General features: G+C 43.3%; 1 protein-coding gene across 13 annotated transcripts in view; it reads right to left on the bottom strand.

The window, feature by feature from the left end:
- Positions 1-23,935, bottom strand: part of LOC309620767 (uncharacterized protein) — a 96,968-nt gene that overhangs the window by 54,470 nt on the left and 18,563 nt on the right. For 11 of the 13 annotated variants that reach the window (XR_014239604.1, XR_014239606.1, XR_014239607.1 and 8 more), the window contains 2 exons: positions 10,895-10,936; positions 9,601-9,654 (listed from right to left, as the gene is read on the bottom strand). Coding sequence is in view for 2 of the 13 variants with exons in the window: in XM_082377645.1 (XP_082233771.1) it covers positions 9,615-9,654; positions 10,895-10,936 (82 nt within the window). In the remaining 11 variants the exon portion in view is untranslated. Of the gene's footprint in view, positions 1-9,600; positions 9,655-10,884; positions 10,937-21,902; positions 22,003-23,935 lie in introns of all 13 variants that reach the window. The other 2 variants (XR_014239605.1, XR_014239608.1) reach the window with 2 other exon arrangements.

The following is a 23,935-nucleotide window of genomic DNA, read 5'->3' as shown; positions in this document are numbered from 1 at the left end:
ACAGAAAAACACACAGCAGATGAAGGAGCAGGGTCAAAACACACCAGACCTAACAAATGAAGAGGAAATAGGTAGTCTACCTGAAAAAGAATTCAGAATAATGATAGTAAGGATGATCCAAAATCTTGGAAATAGAATAGACAAAATGCAAGAAACATTTAACAAGGACGTAGAAGAACTAAAGAGGAACCAAGCAACGATGAAAAACACAATAAATGAAATTAAAAATACTCTAGATGGGATCAATAGCAGAATAACTGAGGCAGAAGAAAGGATAAGTGACCTGGAAGATAAAATGGTGGAAATAACTACTGCAGAGCAGGATAAAGAAAAAAGAATGAAAAGAACTGAGGACAGTCTCAGAGACCTCTGGGACAACATTAAACGCACCAACATTCGAATTATAGGGGTCCCAGAAGAAGAAGAGAAAAAGAAAGGGACTGAGAAAATATTTGAAGAGATTATAGTTGAAAACTTCCCTAATATGGGAAAGGAAATAGTTAATCAAGTCCAGGAAGCACAGAGAGTCCCATACAGGATAAACCCAAGGAGAAACACGCCAAGACACATATTAATCAAACTGTCAAAAATTAAATATAAAGAAAACATATTAAAAGCAGCAAGGGAAAAACAACAAATAACACACAAGGGAATCCCCATAAGGTTAACATCTGATCTTTCAGCAGAAACTCTGCAAGCCAGAAGGGAGTGGCAGGATATACTTAAAGTGATGAAGGAGAAAAACCTACAACCAAGGTTACTCTACCCAGCAAGGATCTCATTCAGATGTGATGGAGAAATTAAAACCTTTACAGACAAGCAAAAGCTGAGAGAGTTCAGCACCACCAAACCAGCTTTACAACAAATGCTAAAGGAACTTCTCTAGGCAAGAAACACAAGAGAAGGAAAACACCTACAATAACAAACCCAAAACATTTAAGAAAATGGGAATGGGAACATACATATCGATAATTACCTTGAATGTAAATGGATTAAATGCTCCCACCAAAAGACACAGACTGGCTGAATGGATACAAAAACAAGACCCATATATATGCTGTCTACAAGAGACCCACTTCAGACCTAGAGACACATACAGACTGAAAGTGAGGGGATGGAAAAAGATATTCCATGCAAATGGAAATCAAAAGAAAGCTGGAGTAGCAATTCTCATATCAGACAAAATAGACTTTAAAATAAAGAATATTATAAGAGACAAAGAAGGACACTATATAATGATCAAGGGATCGATCCAAGAGGAAGGTATAACAATTGTAAATATTTATGCACCCAACATAGGAGCACCTCAATACATAAGGCAAATACTAACAGCCATAAAAGGGGAAATTGACAGCAACACAATCATAGTAGGGGACTTTAATACCCCACTTTCACCAATGGACAGATCATCCAAAATGAAAATAAATAAGGAAACACAAGCTTTAAATTACACATTAAACAAGATGGACTTAATTGATATTTATAGGACATTCCACCCAAAAACAACAGAATACACATTTTTCTCAAGTGCGCATGGAACATTCTCCAGGATAGATCATATCTTGGGTGACAAATCAAGCCTTGGTAAATTTAAGAAAATTGAAATCGTATCAAGTATCTTTTCTGACCACAACGCTATGAGACTAGATATCAATTACAGGAAAAGATCTGTAAAAAATACAAACACATGGAGGCTACACAATACACTACTTAATAACGAAGTGATGACTAAAAAAATCAAAGGGGAAATCAAAAAATACCTAGAAACAAATGACAATGGAGATACGTACGACGACCCAAAACCTATGGGACGCAGCAAAAACAGTGCTAAGAGGGAAGTTTATAGCAATACAAGCCTACCTCAAGAAACAGGAAACATCTCGAATAAACAACCTAACCTTGCACCTAAAGCAATTAGAGAAAGAAGAACAAAAAAACCCCAAAGCTAGCAGAAGGAAAGAAATCATAAAGATCAGGTCAGAAATAAATGAAAAAGAAATGAAGGAAACAATAGCAAAAATCAATAAAACTAAAAGCTGGTTCTTTGAGAAGATAAACAAAATTGATAAACCATTAGCCAGACTCATCGAGAGAAAAAGGGAGAAGACTCAAATCAATAGAATTAGAAATGAAAAAGGAGAAGTAACCACTGACACTGCAGAAATACAAAAGATCATGAGAGATTACTACAAGCAACTCTACGCCAATAAAATGGACAACCTGGAAGAAATGGACAGATTCTTAGAAATGCACAAACTGCCGAGACTGAACCAGGAAGAAATAGAAAATATGAACAGACCAATCACAAGCACTGAAATTGAAACTGTGATTAAAAACCTTCCAACAAACAAAAGCCCAGGACTAGATGGCTTCACAGGTGAATTCTATCAAACATTTAGAGAAGAGCTAACACCTATCCTTCTCAAACTCTTCCAAAATATAGCAGAGGGAGGAACACTCCCAAACTCATTCTACGAGGCCACCATCACCCTGATACCAAAACCAGACAAAGATGTCACAAAGAAAGAAAACTACAGGCCAATATCACTGATGAACATAGATGCAAAAATCCTCAACAAAATACTCGCAAACAGAATCCAACAGCACATTAAAAGGATCATACACCATGATCAAGTGGGGTTTATCCCAGGAATGCAAGGATTCTTCAATATACGCAAATCAATCAATGTGATACACCATATTAACAAATTGAAGGAGAAAAACCATATGATCATCTCAATAGATGCAGAGAAAGCTTTCGACAAAATTCAGCACCCATTTATGATAAAAGCCCTGCAGAAAGTAGGCACAGAGGGAACTTTCCTCAACATAATAAAGGCCATATATGACAAACCCACAGCCAACATTGTCCTCAATGGTGAAAAACTGAAACCATTTCCACTAAGATCAGGAACAAGACAAGGTTGCCCACTCTCACCACTATTATTCAACATAGTTTTGGAAGTGTTAGCCACAGCAGTCAGAGAAGACAAAGAAATAAAAGGAATCCAAATCGGAAAAGAAGAAGTAAAGCTGTCACTGTTTGCAGATGACATGATACTATACATAGAGAATCCTAAAGATGCTACCAGAAAACTCCTAGAGCTAATCAATGAATTTGGTAAAGTAGCAGGATACAAAATTAATGCACAGAAATCTCTTGCATTTCTATACACTAATGACGAAAAATCTGAAAGTGAAATTAAGAAAACACTCCCGTTTACCATTGCAACAAAAAGAATAAAATATCTAGGAATAAACCTACCTAAGGAGACAAAAGACCTGTATGCAGAAAATTATAAGACACTGATGAAAGAAATTAAAGATGATACAAATAGATGGAAAGATATACCATGTTCCTGGATTGGAAGAATCAACATTGTGAAAATGACTCTACTACCCAAAGCAATCTACAGATTCAATGCAATCCCTATCAAACTACCACTGGCATTTTTCACAGAACTAGAACAAAAAATGTCACAATTTGTATGGAAACACAAAAGACCCCGAATAGCCAAAGCAATCTTGAGAACGAAAAATGGAGCTGGGGGAATCAGGCTCCCTGACTTCAGAGTATATTACAAAGCTACAGTAATCAAGACAGTTTGGTACTGGCACAAAAACAGAAATATTGATCAATGGAACAGGATAGAAAGCCCAGAGATAAACCCACGCACATATAGTCACCTTATCTTTGATAAAGGAGGCAAGCATATACAGTGGAGAAAAGACAGCCTCTTCAATAAGTGGTGCTGGGAAAATTGGACAGATACATGTAAAAGTATGAAATTAGAACACTCCCTGACACCATGCACAAAAATAAACTCAAAATGGATTAAAGACCTAAGTGTAAGACCAGACACTATCAAACTCTTAGAGGAAAACATAGGCAGAACACTCTATGACATACATCACAGCAAGATTCTTTTTGACCCAGCTCCCAGAGAAATGGAAATAAGAACACAAATAAACAAATGGGACCTAATGAAACTTAAAAGCTTTTGCACAGCAAAGGAAACCATAAACAAGACCAAAAGACAACCATCAGAATGGGAGAAAATATTTGCAAATGAAGCAACTGACAAAGGATTAATCTCCAAGATTTACAAGCAGCTCATGCAGCTCAATAACAAAAAAACGAACAACCCAATCCAAAAATGGGCAGAAGACCTAAATAGACATTTCTCCAAAGAAGATATACAGATGGCCTACAGACACATGAAAGAATGCTCACCATCATTAATCATTAGAGAAATGCAAATCAAAACTACAATGAGATATCATCTCACACCGGTCAGAATGGCCATCATCAAAAAATCTAGAAACAATAAATGCTGGAGAGGGTGTGGAGGAAAGGGAACTCTCTTGCACTGTTGGTGGGAATGTAAATTGATACAGCCACTATGGAGAACAGTATGGAGGTTCCTTAAAAAACTACAAATAGAACTACCATACGATCCAGCAATCCCACTACTGGGCATATACCCTGAGAAAACCATAGGTCAAAAAGAGTCATGTACCAAAGTGTTCATTGCAGCTCTATTTACAATAGCCAGGACATGGAAGCAACCTAAATGTCCATCGACAGATGAATGGATAAAGAAGATGTGGCACATATATACAATGGAATATTACTCAGCCATAAAAAGAAATGAAATGGAGGTATTTGTAGTGAGGTGGATGGAGTTAGAGTCTGTCATACAGAGTGAAGTAAGTCAGAAAGAGAAAAACGAATACAGTATGCTAACACAAATATATGGAATCTAAGGAAAAAAAAAAAAGGTCATGAAGAACCTAGTGGCAAGACGGGAATAAAGACACAGACCTGCTAGAGAATGGACTTGAGGATATGGGGAGGGGGAGGGGTGAGATGTGACAGGGTGAGAGAGTGTCATGGACATATATACACTACCAAATGTAAAATAGATAGCTAGTGGGAAGCAGCCGCATAGCACAGGGAGATCAGCTCGGTGCTTTGTGACCACCTAGAGGGGTGGGATAGGGAGGGTGGGAGGGAGACACAAGAGGGAAGAGAAATGGGAACATATTGTATATGTATAACTGATTCACTTTGTTATAAAGCAGAAGCTAACACACCATTGTAAGGCAATTATACTTCAATAAAGATGTTTAAAAAAAAAAAAAAAAAACATCCTGACAGCAACCACTTACTGAGAGCCTCATAGATGCCAGGCGCTTTGTTGAGAGTTTTACATGGATTACCTCATTCAATCTTTCCAACAGCCCTCTGTGATGTCCGTACTGTTAGGCTCCCCATCTTACAGATGAGAAAATAGGCTCAAAGAGGTTGGATAACTTGTGCAAGGTTACAGAGTTAGCAAATGGTAAACCAGGATTTACGCCAGGGCTGCCGGCTGCAGTCCGTGCTTTATTTTTTTTTAACATCTTTATTGGAGTATAATTGCTTTACAGTGTTGTGTTAGTTTCTGCTGTATAACAAAGTGAATCAGCTGTACATATACATATATCCCCATATCTCCTCCCTCTTGCGTCTCCCTCCCTCCCACCCTCCCTATCCCACCCCTCTAGGTGGTCACAAAGCACCGAGCTGATCTCCCTGTGCTACGTGGACCGCCCCACTCACCCCTGTCAACTGTGACTCTAGGGCTGCACTGCCCCCACTGGACAAACACTAGCCATACATGGCTAGGTCGATTTATTTATTTACTTTTTAAATTTTATTGAAGTATAGCTGATTTACAATGTTGTGCTAATTTCTGCTGTATAGCAAAAGTGACCCAGTTATAGATATATATATTCTTTTTCATATTCTTTTCCATTATGGTTTATCACAGGCTACTGAATATAGTTCCCTGTGCTATATAGGACCTTGTTTATCCATCCTATATATACTAGTTTGCATCTGCTAATCCCAAACTTCCCATCCATCCCTCCCCCACCCCCTTTCCCCTTTGGTAACCATAAGTTTGTTTTCTATGTCTGTGAGTTTGTCTCTGTTTTGTAAATAAGCTCATTCATGTCATATTTTAGGTTCCACATATAAGTGATATCATACATATGGTATTTGTCTTTCTCGTTCTGACTTAGTTCACTTAGGATGATAATCTCTAGGTCCATCCATGTTGCTGTAAATGCCATTATTTCATTCTTTTTTATGGCTGAGTAATATTCCATTGTATACATGTACCATACCTTCTCTATCGATTCCTCTGCTGATGGACACCTAGGTTGTTTCCATGTCTTGGCTATTGTAAATAGTGCTGCTATGAACATTGGGGTGCATGTATCTTTTCGAATTATGGTTTTCTACAGATATATGCCCAGGAGTGGGGCTGCTGGATCATATGGCAGCTCTATTTTTAGTTTTTTTAGGAATCACCATACTGTTTTCCATAATGGCTACACCAATTTACATTCCCACCAACAGTGTAGGAGGGTTCCCTTTTCTCCACACCCTCTCCAGCATTTATTGTTTGTAGATTTTTTGATGATGGCCATTCTGACTGGTGTGAGGTGATATCTCTTTGTAGTATTGATTTGCATTTCTCTAATAACTAGCAATGATGAGCATCCTTTCATGTAGGTCAATTTAAATTAATTAAAATTAACTACAACTAAAAATTCAGTTCCTCAGTCACATCAGCCACATTTTAAGTGTTCAAAAGCCACATGTGGCTAATGACCGCCATATTGGAGAGCGCACACAAAGCACATTGCCCTCATCACAGAAGGCTGCATAGGTCAGCGTGGCACCAGAGTGTGCTGGCTATGACAGGGTAGGTTCGGTGAGCTTCTTCCAACTGCTGCCCCCCTTCTCTCCACCCTGCCAGTCTGGCTCTTCTCACTTCAGCGTCTTGGGGAAACTTTGAGGCATACGGTAAGGTAATAACTTTCATTATCGTCCCCTCCATCATTCACCTCCTCAGTAATATCACCCTTTCTATCCACTGCCTGCAGTTCATCCTCGTGCCCCATCCCAGTCGCCCCCTCCCCTCTCCAGTTCTGGGGAGACAGAGGTCCTGTTGTTATGCATTCTCATTGTGCCTCCAACCAACCCAGATGATCCAGTGCAGGACAGGCACTTTACAGCCGCAAGAAGCAGAGATCCCTGACCATCGTCCGCAGCCACACCTTGTCTCCCCACCTGCCGCCGGCTCAGCTCTCCAGAGGGAGGGCTCACCCTAACCCTGGCCCAGCCGGCTGCTGAGGTGCAGCCTCCTGTGGCCACCACGACTCCAATATGATTTTGGAGCTGGTGAAAAGGACCTGGAACCTTCCTAAAATCACATGTTACCCAATGTCAATGAAATCTAATAGGATGCTAGAAGGCAGGCTGGTTATATATGATCTGCTCTGCACACAGGGACGAGTTGGGAAGAAAGGAGACAAAGCAGCCAGGGATAGGGGAGCTAAACAAGATACACTCCATTACCCATGGTCATGGAGAACAGACATGGCAGCTTATTAAAGCCAGTCAATAGTCCCAAAGGCACTCTGGAATTCATCATATGACGCAGCCATAACCTACCTCTGAACCCCAGCGGATTTATCCATCTAATTAATTTTTCTCAGACTGATATTAAAATGAGTGTATACTTTCCAAGCTGATTCTAACTGATGTCTAGAGAAGCGGGAAATGGCATGCATACTGGGAAGGGTAAAGACAGCCTAAAATGATTAATTTGCCACTGAAAATCTCAATGTAGGTATTTGAGAGTCACCTGTACACACTGTCCATAGGAGATTTCTGCCTGTCAAAGCAACTAAAGAGTTGAGCCACCTAAGACTCTTCTCGGAGGCCCACATCAAAGATGTAGGAAACGGTCAAGTCAAGCTGGATGTCTCTCAGTCCATAATGCGCCCAGTCACAAAATCAGAGACACCCTGCTGATTCCCAAAAGGTTCTCATGCAGAAGCAACTTCACTCCAGCACATGCCACTTAACAGCAGGGGCTACAGTAGGGAAAGGAGGGGTAGGCAGGCTCTGTCCCCATCCCCGTGACGTGTGGGCCACACCGCCTCTGAAAACACAGCTGTGAAACAGGGACAGTAAGCGACACTCAGGGTTCCGCTTCAGTCATGCTTGAAGTGGGTAGAGCAGAGTGACAATGGAGCACGGAAAGGACAAGGGGCCAGAAGACAGAATCAACGTTCCTGAAAGCAAGAGTACTCGCGAGACACGTATTGGTTTCTGTTTTCCCTCTGAAGGGGAGAAAGTAGGTCAACACACTCAAAGAACTGTGACCAGGAACCGTGGGTCTGAGAGGGAGCCACTGGCTGAGCCCTGCCAAGATGAAGCAGTGAGACACATGTCTTTCACTTTCAGGGATTTGTCTGAGGTCACTTGGCCTTGGGAAGAACTCGGGCTGTGAATCCCTTGGTGTGTATCCTCTGCAGGCCCTCGGAGTTGGGTGCAAGGGGAGCCTCGCATTTTAAGACCGACATCCTAATGATTGGCTGGCGTGAGCTGGCAGGCACAGGAATGTTTATGAGCAACCTGCCTGCTTTGGCTTTCAGACAAGGTGGACAAGGCCCGAGGCAGCGTGGCTAAATATAGACAGCACAGGGGGCCCAGAAAGCAGGAGAGCTCGGTTTCATTCCCACGTCTCTCGGTTAACTTGGGGCAAACTCCCTGAGTGTCCTTCTTTCATGGACTGATTTGTTGGTAAGGCAGGAGCACTGAGGAAGCTTTCCCAGGCCTAGAGCAGGGGGTCACACTGAGTCTGCTGCATTTTCTTGCCTCATCTTCCCTCAACGACCCAAGTTTGGGGAAAAGACCGGTTGTGATCAGGTGGGAGGTGGAGTCGCTGATTCACGTATGGAAACAGGACAAGCTGTGATGACCCAGTGGCGGCCACACGAGGCCCCCTCAACAAGGTTGCTGCTCAGTCAGAGCCAGAAGGAGGCTGCCTGACCCCTGGTCTAAAGGTAGAGGTGGCAGAGACGCATACCAGAGGCGCCAAGTCAGAACTCTTGCTGCCTAGCACACAGCTACGAGGCAAGCAGTGTGAAACGCAGGAATTTAGGTAGGCAATTTTAGGAGGAAATTCAAAACCCAGGCCGTTCCTGCCCTCTGTCACTGCTCATATGCCATTCCTTTCCTCAGCAAGACTCTACTTGTACAGAAGCAAAGAACCCAGGCCAAGGCGGCCGCTTGTCCAGTCCCGTTAGGGGGCAGTGTTCTTAGGAAAAACCTGGACTAGCCATGGAGCAGGGGAGGCCGAGCCCAAGGAAACTCTTCAGTATTTCCCGCCCCAAGGCCCTCGGCCCTACCCTCATTCCTGGACACTTCCGCCAGAAGTCAGTATATCCCTGGGTGGCAGCAATACCTGGGAGGAGCTGCTACTTTTTTTTTTCTGATTATAAAACTGATAAGTGATTACTGTATAAAACTGAGAGCATAAAGGAAAATAGAAACTAGAAAATTTTAAAAATCACTATAATCCCATCACCTAAAGATTACTACTGTTAACAGCCTTTACGTAAATTTGGAGTAGTCAGGCCTGGATTCAAGCCCTGGCTCTATTGCTTACTTACAGTGTGACTTTGGGCAAGTTACATAAGCTCTCTGAACCTCAGTTTTCTTATCTGCAAAATGAGAATAATCATAGCACTCACCTTAAAGTGTTGTTTCAAGGATCCGAGAATTCCCGTGAAGAGGTGTAGTCGTCCCTGGCAAATAGTAAGTGATCAATAAGTACTGGCCACCACCATCATCATCATCATCATCATTCTACGTGCCTGTATTCAAAACCCTCCATAATGATGGCTGCATAATATTTCACCTTGCGATGGTACTATTTCCTGAGTGTTAAACATCTATGTTGCCTCCAAGATTTCGGTATTACAAAACTGCTGCAAGGAACATTCTTGCACATAATCTCTGATCATTTCCTTAACATAAATCTCCTAGAATTGAGTTTACTGGGAAAAAGAATATGAACATTTTTTAGGCCCTTGTTCCAGACTGTAAAGTGGCTTTCTAGAAAGGTTGTACTCACTTACATGTCTACCAGCAGGGCATATAAGTACCTATCTCTTCATACTTTCACCAACACTGAGTAATAACATTTTTAAAAAGTCTTTGGGGCTTCCCTGGTGGCGCAGTGGTTAGGAATCCACCTGCCAATGCAGGGGACACGGGTTCGTGCCCCAGTCTGGGAAGATCCCACATGCCGTGGAGCGGCTAGGCCCATGAGCCACAACTACTGAGCCTGCGCGTCTGGAGCCTGTGCTCCGCAACGGGAGAGGCCGCAACAGTGAGAGGCCCGCGCACCGCGACGAAGAGTGGCCCCCGCTCGCCGCAACTGGAGAAAGCCCTTGCACGGAAACGAAGACCCAACACAGCCAAAAATAATAAATAACAGTGTGTGTGTATCTATAAGGGGTTAATTGTACAAAGTTCTATACTTTAAAAAAAAAAAAAAAAAAGTCTTTGCCGGGCTTCCCTGGTGGTGCAGTAGTTAAGAATCCGCCTGCCAGTGCAGGGGACACAGGTTCGACCCCTGGTCGGGGAAGATCCCACGTGCCATGAAGCAACTAAGCCCGTGCACTACAACTACTGAGCCTGCGCTCTAGAGCCCGTGAGCCACAAATACTGAGCCCGCGCGCAGCAACTACTGAAGCCCGTGCGCCTAGAGCCTGTGTTTCGCAGCAAAGAGAAGCCACCACAATGAGAAGCCTGTGCACTGCAATGAAGAGTAACCCCCCCCCCTTGCCGCAACTAGAGAAAGCCCGCACGCAGCAATGAAGCCAAAAATAAATTAATTAATTAAATTAAATTAAATTAAAAAAAAAGTCTTTGCCAATTTGATAAGGGAAATGGTGCTTTGTTTTCACTTGTAAGGCTTTGACCATAAGGGAGGATACACATTTTAAGCTAATTCTCTGTTAAACTCGTACAGGAACTCACGTGTTCCCAGAGACAAAATCCATAATGAAGTCTTCAGGGATCCTGAAATGAAAACACACGAGGGACATATGCATTAAAATAATTTACATTTGAATAGTTGATATACTTATTTTGAAACACTTTTGGTTGTAAAATCTAACACATAGAAAACTACGGATCTTAATAGAGCATTATAAAGTCAGTACCTTCCTGTTCTCATCTAGGTCAGGAAATAGAACCTTGCCAGCCACCTCAGAAGCCTGACACACATCCCATCCCAATCCTAAAATCAACCACTGTGATGACTTTTATGGTAATCCCTTCCTTGCTTTCTCTTAGTTTTCTTTCTTTCGTTTGCACCAGAGTTGCAACCTGAAGCACTATACTTTAGGTTTTTTTTGTTTTTTTTAATTTATTTTTGGCTGTGTTGGGTCTTCTTTGCTGTGCGCGGGCTTTCTCTAGTTGCGGCGGGTGGGAGCTACTCTTCGCTGTGGTGCACGGGCTTCTCATTGCAGTGGCTTCTCTTGTTGCGGAGCAGAGGCTCTAGGCGCCCGAGCTGCAGTAGCTGTGGCACGAGGGCTCAGTAGTTGTGGCATGCGGGCTCTAGAGCACAGGCTCAGTAGTTGTGGCGCACGGGCTTAGTTGCTCCGGCGGCATGTGGGATCTTCCCAGACCAGGGCTCGAACCCGTGTCCCCTGCATTGGCAGGCAGATTCTTAACCACTGCACCACCAGGGGAGTCCCTATACTTTAGTTTTGCTTTCTTAAAATATTTTAAGTCTCTTTCCCTTAGTAACTGACATACTTGTAATAAAAGCTATGCTGGATTATAATAGCATATAACTGAAAGAAGCAAATGCTTGTTTTTTTTTAATGGACCTGTACATACACATAAAAACATACACAATTTTCCCCAGGCATGTGAGTAAATAAATTACTCTGCCTCAAACTTAGCATATCACTTGGATATAGTTACATGTGTTAGTTCAATTTCGAAGTCATGCCCCCAACGTCAGTATAATTTTAACATTTTCCACTCAAGTTTAAGTGTCAGTTATAAGTCAGGATTCTGATTTTCCATCTTTTTTTCCCTCCTCAACCTGTTAGATAGGTCAGAGTTCTTAGCTGCAAACTACAGAATCCACTCTGACTAGTTTAAGCAGAAAGGAAATTTATTGAAGAATATTAGACAGTTTCAGGATCTCTTGGGACCCATAAAGCCAGGCTCTGAAGAAGCCAGAAGCATGGTGCAAGTACACTGGGAGCACTGCTCTGGCAAAAACACCACTGCCCCTACCCTGCAGAAGACAGCAATGCCCCATGATCCTTGCCTTCCATTTGGAATTTCCAGGCTGCTGGTATCTCCCTTCCAACGGCCCCTAGAAGCCCATCAAAGAGAGCAATGGGCTGGAGAGATTCGAGCTGCTCGACGGGGCCCCTCTGCATCTGCTGGTTTCTGCTGTCCAGGACAGCAGGACTGACACGCCCTATGTTGGATACCAGAAAGCACAGAGAAGTTTTCTGCGTGTTCTGCTGGTTCCCATCCAACTTGCCAGTAGAATGTAAACTTTTAGGGGCAGAGACCGGCTCTTCACTTTTAAGTAGTCACATACTGAGTATTTACTAATTATCTGCTACATGTACCAACAAATAGTTCTGAATGCCTACTCTGAATTTGCCACAGTGCTGGGTGCTGGGGATATAAACTGTGGACTAGATAGAAAAGCGTCTCCTCTCACAAGCTTACATTCCAGCCAGCGTTGAGTGACAGCAAATATATAAACAATCATGATTTCAGGTGAGGCAAGGGGCAAGGCTACCTTCAATAGGGTGGCCAGAGAGGGTCTCCACGAGGGCCTGACGGTGGGAATAAAATGCTAAGGATGAGAAGGATCCAAGCATTTGAAGAGTTAGGGGAAGAACAGTCCTGGAAGAAGGAATACCACACAAGGAGGAAACAGACTGACTCACTGGCTCTGGAGCTGGAGCATGATGAGCGAGCAGGGTAGAAAAATGTTTGCATTTTAATCCGAGCACATTGAGAAGCCACTGGAGGCTGTGAATGGCAGGGAGTGACAACATCCGGTACACATTTTGAAGGATCACTCTGGGTGGTGAGGGGAGAACACACCATAAGGGAGACAAACAGAAACATTAAGAAGGTGAGTAATCCAGATGAAAGATGATGGTGGATTGGAGCAGGGTGGTCGAAAGAATGAGAGGTGGTCACATTTGGGATGCGCCTCAGAGTTAGAATTAACAGGAATTACAGATTGGCTGTGGGAAGTGAGAGGAAGAGGCGAATCAAGGATGATGCCCAGATTTGGGGGCTTGAGCAATAGAGCAACTGATGCTGACAGTTACTGAGATGGGGAAGAGTGGTTGGGGGCGGCGCGGTTCGAGTTCAGATTTTGACAGGTTCACGTGCCAGTGTCTACGGGACTGGACGGGGTGAGTAGATAGTGACGTGTATCTGAGTGGAGCTCAGAGGAGAGGCCAGGTCTTGTGTTGCCCCACACTGAGCACTCCGAGAGGGGACATGAACTGTACCAGACACAGCTTGGAAGAAGGAGTTAACACAGAAGGTCTTGTCGATCAGTCCTTGTGTGTCTCCAGGGGAGCCTGGCGTCATAATTGACCCTTGACCTACCCCGGGGACTATGGCCCTCAGAAGGCTTTTTTATGTCTCTGATTGACCTTGTTGTTTTACGTATCTGTCCAGAGAAATGGGGCGTGTTCGTACCAGTTCAGGAGGACCTCTCAGGAGTGTTTAAGAAGAGTCATCATGTACCTGCTTTCGATGCTGGAGTCCTGAGTTTTGTTTCATAAACACCTCAGACCCTGAGACTTGGTGGACTTCCCTGGGCACAGACATGTCACAGGTGTCCCTGTAGTTTGCTGTGAGCTGCTCCTGTGTGGCCCTGGGCAGGGAAGAACTTGGAAGCCTGTGCCTGAGCGATGCGTATATTTTTCCCACTGCCTTTCTCTGTATCCTCTGCTGTAAGAAACCTTAGCTGTGACTAAAACCCACTGTTGAATCTTATGAGTCCTTCTAGTCAATCACCCAACTTGATGTGGTTGTGAGCCCCCCGAAACACAGCCTTTGCCCTCAAGGGGCTTAAGCTTTAGCTGAAGAGGAGAAAGGAAGAAACATGAAGCAACAGTGACCCAAGCAGGACAATATATTTATATAGCATGGTCCGCCCGAGGACAGGGACTAAGTCTTTATTCATCTTTGTATCCCCCAAAGAGGGCTGGGGAACTGCAAGGGCCTCAGTAAAAGTTTGCTGAACTTCACACAAGAGGTGGAACTTCCTGGATGGTGAGGATTTTCAATAAGCTAAGAAGAGAGGGAAGGCCTGCCAATTGGAGAAAACAACTTGATGGAGGCCCAAAAGCAAGAAGAGGCAGGGTTTGTTTGTAGAAAGCTGTCCTCTCAGTCTCCCTGCTCCACAATGCCTGGCTCAGTCACCAAACAGTGGGCATTTAATAAAGTCGGCCACTTGTCAGGTATCCGGGCCCAAGTTTGCTGCCACACCCTCTCCAGCCTCCCTCCCTGCTTTTCTGGGCAGCGCTAAGGATGAGAGGTGAGGGCACAGCTTATTCCTCCTGCACCCGCTCAAGTCACTTGCAAGAGAGTAAACTGCGGCTGAGATGTCTACTTCCAAATCTTACTGCAGCACAGTTAGCTGGGCTGATCTCCCTGTGATTCTGAGATAAAATTCCAGATGGGACTACAATACCTCTATTAATCCTGAATTCCAGGTCAGTTCCAAAATCAAAACTCCCAGAACTTAGGCATCTCTAATACAATCTTTGCCCAATTCCCTGGGCAGCTTTCGAAAGAAATAGATTCATAACTTCTTCACCACAAGAGAGGCTCAGGTGAAGGGAGATATGGAGACCAAGGAAAAGAGAAGGCACTCTCAAAAATGGACCAAAACATTTCTGTCTGTATGAACAGGAAAGAGAATGGAAGGATGAGCACCTGGACTTTATAGAGATCATCGAATGCAACCGTTGCCCCTCCCCCTCTGGCAGATGAAGAAGAGATCTGTCTAGCATGGAAGCAACCTAAGTGTCCACCGACAGATGAATGGATAAAGAAGATGTGGCACATATATACAATGGAATATTACTCAGCCATAAAAAGAAACGAAATTGAGTTATTTGTAGTGAGGTGGATGGACCTAGAGTCTGTCATACAGAGTGAAGTAAGTCAGAAAGAGAAAAACAAATACCATATGCTAACACATATATATGGAATCTAAATTTTTTTTTAATGGTTCTGAAGAACCTACGGGCAAGACGGGAATAAAGATGCAGACGTAGAGAATGGACTTGAGGACACGTGGAGGGGGAAGGTAAGCTGTGACAAAGTGAGAGAGTGGCATTGACACATATACACTACCAAATGTAAAATAGATAGCTAGTGGGAAGCAGCCGCATAGCACAGGGAGATCAGCTCGGTGGTTTATGACCACCTAGAGGGGTGGGATAGGGAGGGTGGGAGGGAGACGCAAGAGGGAGGAGATATGGGGATATATGTATATGTATAGCTGATTCACTTTGTTATAAAGCAGAAACTAACACACCAGTGTAAAGCAATTATACTCCAATAAAGATGTTAAAAAAAAAAAAGAGAGAGAGATTTGTCTAGGACCACACAGCTGATCCAGGACCAGAACCCAGTTTTCCTGATTTCCAGTCCAGTGCTTTACCACATTTTAGTGGTATTCAGCCCTATTCAGTAGTTCTACTGCCATAAGAATCATCCCCAAAGAAGGTGGATGCGTTAAATTTCCAAATTAGCAACCATCCCTTGGTGAAGCACGTTAAGGGCCAGCACAGGGGAGGGAGGCAAGAGGCTCAGCCAAGGCAACACAATTGCAAGGGCTAAGTGAGACATGCTTCTGACTGCTTTACAGACTCTGCAGCCTCACTGTTTCTTTGCTTTGAGCCAAGTCAATCACGCTCTGTGTCATGGGGTGGGGGGTCAGGCAGGGAGAGGAGTGAACAAAACAGACTTTCCTGCCGGCAGAGGTGCGTGGCCAGACTATTAATCGACCAGCAAAAGGAAGGAGGTAATTGCAGATGCATGTGACGGCAGCAGAAAGCCCTGGCCCGACCAGCATCCCTCCCACCCAAGGCCTGCCAGTTCACAGCAGCCGGTCAGAAAGCTCATGGCCATGAGAACGGGATAGGTTGCCAGAGTGGAATCTGCACATCAGCCTCTGCGCCCTGCCCAGACTTCTGACTCAGAGGTGGTGACGAAGAGGCTGGGCTGGTTCATCAGCACAGTGAACCCAGACGACAGGCTGGCAGTGACTTCTTTGAGGACCAAAGTCACTTCCTGTTTGGGACCCCCAAGCCCTGAGCTGCACTCCCACACAGCTCGGACCTCCATGGACTATCACAGGTGGCTTCTAGGCCAATCGCAAAAATGTCAGAAAAAGCCTAGAGGTAGTTAAGGGAGCCTTAGATAAAGTCTGAAATGTGACGCCTCTACTGAGTACCAAATCCGAGAATGAATGAATTCAGGATTCAAATCACATTCTTACTAAATGCCTGAATCACTCTCACAAAACAAGACTTAGCTTCAGCTCCTCTCAGGGCTTCAAATCCTCACTATAAAAAAGCATTATATTGTCATCACAGGAAATACCCCATAATTCTAGCTTAGGTGAGGTATGGCAGAGTTAGAAATAACTGGATTTGTACAGATAAGGGAATCGTATCCTTTAAGCACCAAAACATTTAAACAGTATCTTTGTTGACATGAAATATACGTGTATATACTACACGCTTCCCAGATTTCTTAATTCACTCGATGTTTTTCCGGCTAATTCAGAGTAATCAGAATCAACATGCTTTATTATGTTATGCTATTTTGTTTTTCTGTCTCTTTTCAGGATATCAGGCCTTCAGCCAGCACTTCCTCTGTCAGTATCTCTGAGCTTCTTCCCCCCCATCCCCCACTCCAACATCTCTTCCTGTTGCTTCTAATCTGTACAGCTAGGAACCAGATTACAAAACTCTTTATAGCTATGTTACAAGCAAGGCACCAGAAAATAAAGTGCCTTGGGGAATAAAGTTTGTGGCTTTAGTGCTATCTCTGTGTGTTTAAGGGAGTTTGTAGCTATTTCTTCTTTCCAGGTTTGGAGAAAATTTCCAGAGAACAGAAGTTGTCAGAAACCTGGCCTGGGGTTAAGTTCTGTGCTACTGAATATCTGCCTGGGATCAGGCCAGGCCTCAAAATCCCCTGTGCCCACACCAACTCCCTGGCTCAGACAGCTCTGAGTGACAGAAAATTGGGAAGAATAACCAAGAACAAACATGAGGCCGTGCCAGATTCTTCTTTCAGAAAGTGAAGTGCTGACAAAGTAAGGGCAACATGGGCTTGGGGAATCTGCTCTAACCTCCAACAGAGGAGCATCCCTGCACTATCCCCAAAACTGTGAAGCACTGAGGAAATTAAAAAGGTGAATTCTCAGAGCTAGAACAAAAAAAATCTTAAAATTTGTATGGAGACAAAAAAGACCCCGAATAGCCAAAGCAATCTTGAGAAAGAAAAACGAAGCTGGAGGAATCAGGCTCCTGGACTTCAGACTACACTACAAAGCTACAGTAATCAAGACAGTATGGTACTGGCACAAAGACAGAAATATAGATCAATGGAACAGGATAGGAAGCCCAGAGAGAAACCCACGCACCTATGGTCAAGTAATCTATGACAAAGGAGGCAAGGATATACAATGGAGAAAAGACAGTCTCTTCAATAAGTGGTGCTGGGAAAACTGGACAGCTACATGTAAAAGAATGAAATTAGAACACTCCCTAACACCATACACAAAAATAAACTCAAAATGGATTAAAGACCTAAATGTAAGACCGGACACTGTAAAACTCTTAGAGGAAAACACAGGAAGAACACTCTTTGACATAAATCACAGCAAGATCTTTTTTGACCCACCTCCTAGAGTAACGAAAATAAAAACAAAAATAAACAAACGGGACCTAATGAAACTTGAAAGCTTTTGCACAGCAAAGGAAACCATAAACAAGACCAAAAGACAACCCTCAGAATGGGAGAAACTATTTGCAAATGAAGCAACTGACAAGGGATTAATCTCCAAAATATACAGACAGCTCATGCAGCTCAATATCAAAAAAACAAACAACCCAATCCAAAAATGGGCAGAAGATCTAAACAGACATTTCTCCAAAGAAGATATATAGATTGTCAACAAGCACATGAAAGAATGCTCAACATCACTAATCATTAGAGAAATGCAGACCAAAACCACAATGAAGTATCACCTCACACTGGTCAGAATGGCCATCATCAAAAACTCTACAAACAATAAATGCTGGAGAGCGTGTGGAGAAAAGGGAACACTCTTGCACTGCTGGTGGGAATGTAAACTGATACAGCCACTATGAAGAACAGTATGCAGTATGGAGGCTCCTTAAAAAACTAAAAATAGAACTACCATACGACCCAGCAATCCCACTACTGGGCATATACCCTGAGAAAACCATAATTCAAAAAGACACATGCACCCCAATGTTCATTGCAGCACTATTTACCATAGCCAGGTCACAGAAGCAACCTAAACGTCCATCGACAGATGAATGGATAAAGAAGACATGGCACATATATACAATGGACTATTACTCAGCCATAAAAAGGAACAAAATTGGGTCATTTGTAGAGACGTGGATGGATCTAGAGCCTGTCATACAGAGTGAAGTAAGTCAGAAAGAGAAAAATAAATATCATATATTAACGTATATACATGGAATCTAGAAAAATGGTACAGATGAATCTGTTTGCAAGGCAGAAATAGGGACACAGACGTAAAGAACAAATGTACGGATGCCAAGTGGGGAGGGTGGGGTGGGATGAATTGGGAGATTGGGATTGACATATATACACTATTATGTATAAAACAGATAACTAATGAGAACCTGCTGTATAGCACAGGCAACTCCACTTAATGCTCTGTGGTGACCTAAATGGAAAGGAAATCCAAAAAAGAGGGGATATATGTGTACATACAGCTGATTCACTTCTCTGTACAGCAGAAACTTACACAGCACTGTAAAGCAACTATACTCCAATAAGTAAATAAGTAAATAAAACATGTGCGTACACAGATTTTACCAGAAAAATAAAAATAAACATAAAAAGGTGAATTCTCATGCTTAGGCAGATCCAGAGAGAAACCCAATGACATAAAAAAAAATGCACTCATCAATTTTTAAGCACATGATACCTTATTGTTAACTATAGGCACTACATTGTACCGCAGATCTCTGGAACTTTCTCATCTTGTACTATATATCTGTAACTTTATACCTATTGAACACGAACCCCCTCCCCATATCCCCATCCCCCCAACCCCTGGCAACCACCATCCTTACTTTTGACTATTTTAGATGCCTCATATAAGAGGAATCATGCAGTACTTGTCCTTCTGTGACTGACTTAGTTCACTTGGCATAATGTCTTCTAGGTCCATTCATGTGTCCAAACTCACCAAATTATATATATTAATTATTTACAGTTTTTTACATACCAGTTACACCTCAGTGAAGCTGGAGAAAAAATAACTAAGCCATGGGCTCTACCTTCCAGCAAAACAAAAATGCACTAATCAGAAGTAAGGTAAATAAAGTGAATTTTGAAGTTTCTTAACTATGGTAATACTTGAGATCTTTGAGGTCTTTCTTTAAAATCCTGGGAGAAAAGCAACACATGTAATTCATAATGTAGTACCAATAGCCATCATGTGTTCCATGTTTTTACAATTTAGAAACCATTTTCATAGTCAATACTTCACTGATAAACTGCAGAGAAGGCCATTCTCTCTCGCATCCTCAGCCATCACTTGTTACTTTAAGAAGCAACATTTGAAATTTTCTACTGTCTATAATATTATTGACAGCTAAATCCCCACTGTGTCCACATCCTCTGTAGACGAGGATTACCACAGGGTCCTGCTGGGAGAGCTGGGTCAGGCCGCAAAGGCCCAGCTACGCACAAGATATAAAAGGAGGATTGCCTAGATGCTGGGGTCCCTGCCTTCTGGGGACATATGACCCCAGAGTCCTGCCTCTGCCAGACCATTAGCACCCACACGATGCAGAGCAGTCTCCTTCAGCCTGTCCCAGTGTCATGTTTAGCCCAGGATGGAGGTAATAATGCAGAATCCACAGGTCAGCATTTGATTACTTTGGCCTGGACATCAAACAGCCAGCAGGATGAAGATGAGGTTCATCTCTGAAACTTGATTTGACCATTCTTAAGATAGAAGGGATAAAACTTGCCCCTACCTAGTTCCCAGATATTTGGAGATGATAAATGAAGTACTACAATGACATATTTTAGTTTTTAAGGTGAATTACTTTGAAGTCCTTGGAAAGATCACAGAAGTCTGAGAGATTCTAACTGGCTCAAAATTAAATATCTTCGATCACTTAACAGTTTTACTAGAAATCATACACAACATCTCAAACTAAAGATATGGAAAAGAGAAAAAAGCTTAGGTTTTGATGTTGGGAAGTAGGAGGAAACTTAGTGAGGAAAGTGTCAATCAACAGCAGGAGTATGAAATAGGAAGAGGAAGACATGAAAACGTCAAAGTGAAGAATTAAAATTTTGTTTCTGGGAAAGAAAGCGGGGAATGTAAACAGCAACCATCGAACGATGTTTTTTCCCATAAAGAAAACACAAAGAAATTTTAAAAGTGGTTCAATCTGGAATAACTGATAAACAATTAAAAACACATCATAACGGACATAATGCTTGTATGTGTGAAATAAATTTAAATGGCAAACTCCAACCAAGGTGAATGCTGTACCTGAGTCTTAGAAATCTTTTAACCATAATGAGTTTGGCAGTGATTCTAGAAGGTAAGGGGATGTGAGTTGTATCTCAGAACTGTATTTGGGTGAGTCTCATCCAGATTCAAGCTAACAAGACCCACACAGCGTATCGCAATGAAGCCAAAGGAGAGAAAGGAAAAACTAATCATCCTGCCCCTCTTTCAGATACAGCCTTGCCTAACCCCTACCTCCTTATGTTGCTGCCCCTTCACACCCTTCTAAGCCAACCAGCTAACCAGCCAAGCAGTCACCCTGCGGCTAACTTACTTACATCTGGTCTAGGGCCTACCCTGCAGAAAGATACACATGCCAGAGGCAAGGAAGCTGAGCTGCAATTCTGGCAGATGTGCACTCTTTGGATTGGTCTACACTGATTCCAGCCACCCCTTTCCTCTGGAAGACACTAAAGGCAGTAAGAGTAAATTATTATTTCCTTAGTTTGCTCACGCCTGCAATTCCAAGGGAAAATAACAACAACAGAAGAAAATTGTTGCAAGGGCTGGGCAACCAAAGTCACCAAGTACCACAGGATCGATTTTTATACACACACACACACACACACACACACACACACACACACACTCTCTAGTATACTCTAGTGGTTATGGTTCAGCTAAACACGCTAAGTCAGGACAGGAGAAGGCAACCACTTTTTTACTCTCAGGTCCCTTCTGGGAATTTGGTCCTCACTTCTAGTGAGAAATCTGGAAATGGCTCCACTGGTCATCCTCCTCTGGGAGAAGGACCACCTTAACTGTGGAGAACTTGGCTTTGGGAGGGGAGTGAGTTCCCTATCTCAGTGATACTCCTGGACACTTGGGGAATTCTGCTCCCTCAATCTTGTCAGAGGGTTTGCCGTAAATTAATTTATGGTGACTCAACCCTGGGGCATCTGGACCACTAGAGACATGGACAGCCTGCCCCAACCTTGTGGGAACTTCATAAACACAACTCTTGCACTTTCTCATCAAACACTCCCGCAGCTCCAGTCAGACCTGGAACCTGGGACTAGAGTGACAAAGGTGCCTGACCTGGGGGCAACTCTTATGTTCATATGAGTGTGACTCTCAGGACAGAGCAGAAGTGAGAATGTGTGCTTCATGGTGAGCGACGAGGGAGGACAAGGAAAAGGACTGTACCTGTCAAACAGGTGAGCACTGCCCGTCCTGTCCCCTTTCCTTAGATAAAACAAGCGCTGTCTGTCAGGTTGGAGAGCTGGTTTGGTGTTCACAGTCAGGTCTGTTACAGAATTAGAAAATCAGCATCACTCATACATTCCCTGAGAGTGGGGTGGGAAGTTAAGGGTCAGTTGGTACCCAGGGGATGTAGCAGAGACTGTTAACAGCCACCAAATACACCAAGTATGCTTCTACGTACCCCTTGCAGTTAGATTGGGGCGAAGTGATTAGTTCCTGCTACTGAAATATGTGAAGTGATGTGTGTCAGGGCTGGGATCGCAACTAAGGCATACGGGCTTCCAGCTGTCTTTTCCTCTGCCATGGTGCCCTTGGAGGTCACGCGTGCCAGATGGCATTGCTACAAGATTAAAGAGAGCCAACCAGTCCGCATCAAACCTTATTTATGTGAGCAACAAATAATCCTGTGTTGTTTATTTGTTACTGCGTCAGAGTCTAGCCTATCCTGACTAATACAGGAGCCAAAGTAGCGGCCTGTCCCCAATGCCAGAGACTTTAGTGCACTAAGTTTAACCTAGTCACACTCACAAACTCTATGAGGATGATTGGATCTCACATGTTTTCCAAGACTTTCTTCAACAAAACATTGTCTCTGAGGGAGGATGGTTCATCCTAAAACAGTAACTTCAAGTGTAAAGGCCACCTTTCCCAAGACATGTGTCTTCAAAATATCATAAAGCATCCAAAACTCATTCAATGGCTCATGAAATCTCTTCCCAGGCACCTGTAACCTCCTGCTGTTTCCCATTTTACTAACATCACTGGACACAAATGCTGGCTTATAGCCTCTATAAACAGAAGTTCCTCATAAATTCAGGTTCCCATAAAAATCAAACAAGAGAAAAGTGAAAAAAGAGCCACCAGTAAGCTTCTCTCTGTCGAGACCATCTCAGTTTCGTGAGGGCCCTGGCTCAATTCACTTTTAAAGTTTGGAATAGGAAAAAAGAGGAGCTTCCCTCACTCACTGTCTCTAAAATGTCTGGATCTCTCTCGGAGAGCCAGTAAGTCCGGCATGAGGTAGGAGGCACATGGCTTTAAAGTTTGAACTGAAAGGGCTGGGGATGCTTCTGGCTGGGCACTCCTCACAAGCTGCTGGAAGCCCTACCTTTCAGAGCACCTACCTACTCAGATGACAAGGACCCCGTATAGGACTACTTGTACATGACCAAAACGTGTCTTTAAAAACACGTCTTTCAGGCTTCCCTGGTGGCGCAGTGGTTGAGAATCTGCCTGCCAATGCAGGGGACGCGGGTTCAAGCCCTGGTCTGGGAGGATCTCACATGCCGTGGAGCACACAATTTCTAGGCCCGTGAGCCACAACTACTGAGCCTGCGCGACTGGAGCCTGTGCTCTGCAACAAGAGAGGCCGCGATAGTGAGAGGCCCACGCACCGCGATGAAGAGTGGCCCCCACTTGCCGCAACTAGAGAAAGCCCTCGCACAGAAATGAAGACCCAACACAGCCAAAAATAAATAAATTAATTAATTAATTAATTTTAAAAAAAAAACCAAAAAAACCCCACGTCTTTCAAAGGCAGCTCACATTATCAGTGTAAGTTTGAGAAATTACACACATATATTTTTCTCAGGCTGGGACTGGATGGAAATGTTCATGTATTCAACCCCTAAGAGAAGGCCTGCTGGTGGTTAGGGGCTGCACAAAAGCCACGGCCTGGGCCCGTGCTCCGCACCCGGAATCTTCTGGCAGGAGAGGATGGTCAGAGAAGTCCTTACTCTCTGACCCAGAAGGCCTCTTCTGAGCATTGCCCAATGCTCTTGTTATACAACATGCAAAATAAATAACCAACCTTAAAAGTCAGGCAGCCAAAACTCTACTCAATAATAAGCCCTTTTACAAGCTGCTTATCACTTGCCAAAATCAGCTCCAGAGGAACACCAGGAACTCTGAATTCTATTGTTCTTATGAACTACTTGGGGAATATAGACAAGCTTCACTGGCTTTATTGGTTTTCTAAG

The sequence above is a fragment of the Balaenoptera borealis genome (assembly GCF_965194805.1).
Source record: "Balaenoptera borealis genome assembly, chromosome: X".
Taxonomy (NCBI): Eukaryota; Metazoa; Chordata; class Mammalia; order Artiodactyla; family Balaenopteridae; genus Balaenoptera; species Balaenoptera borealis.
This window is presented reverse-complemented; position numbering and strand designations above follow the sequence as displayed.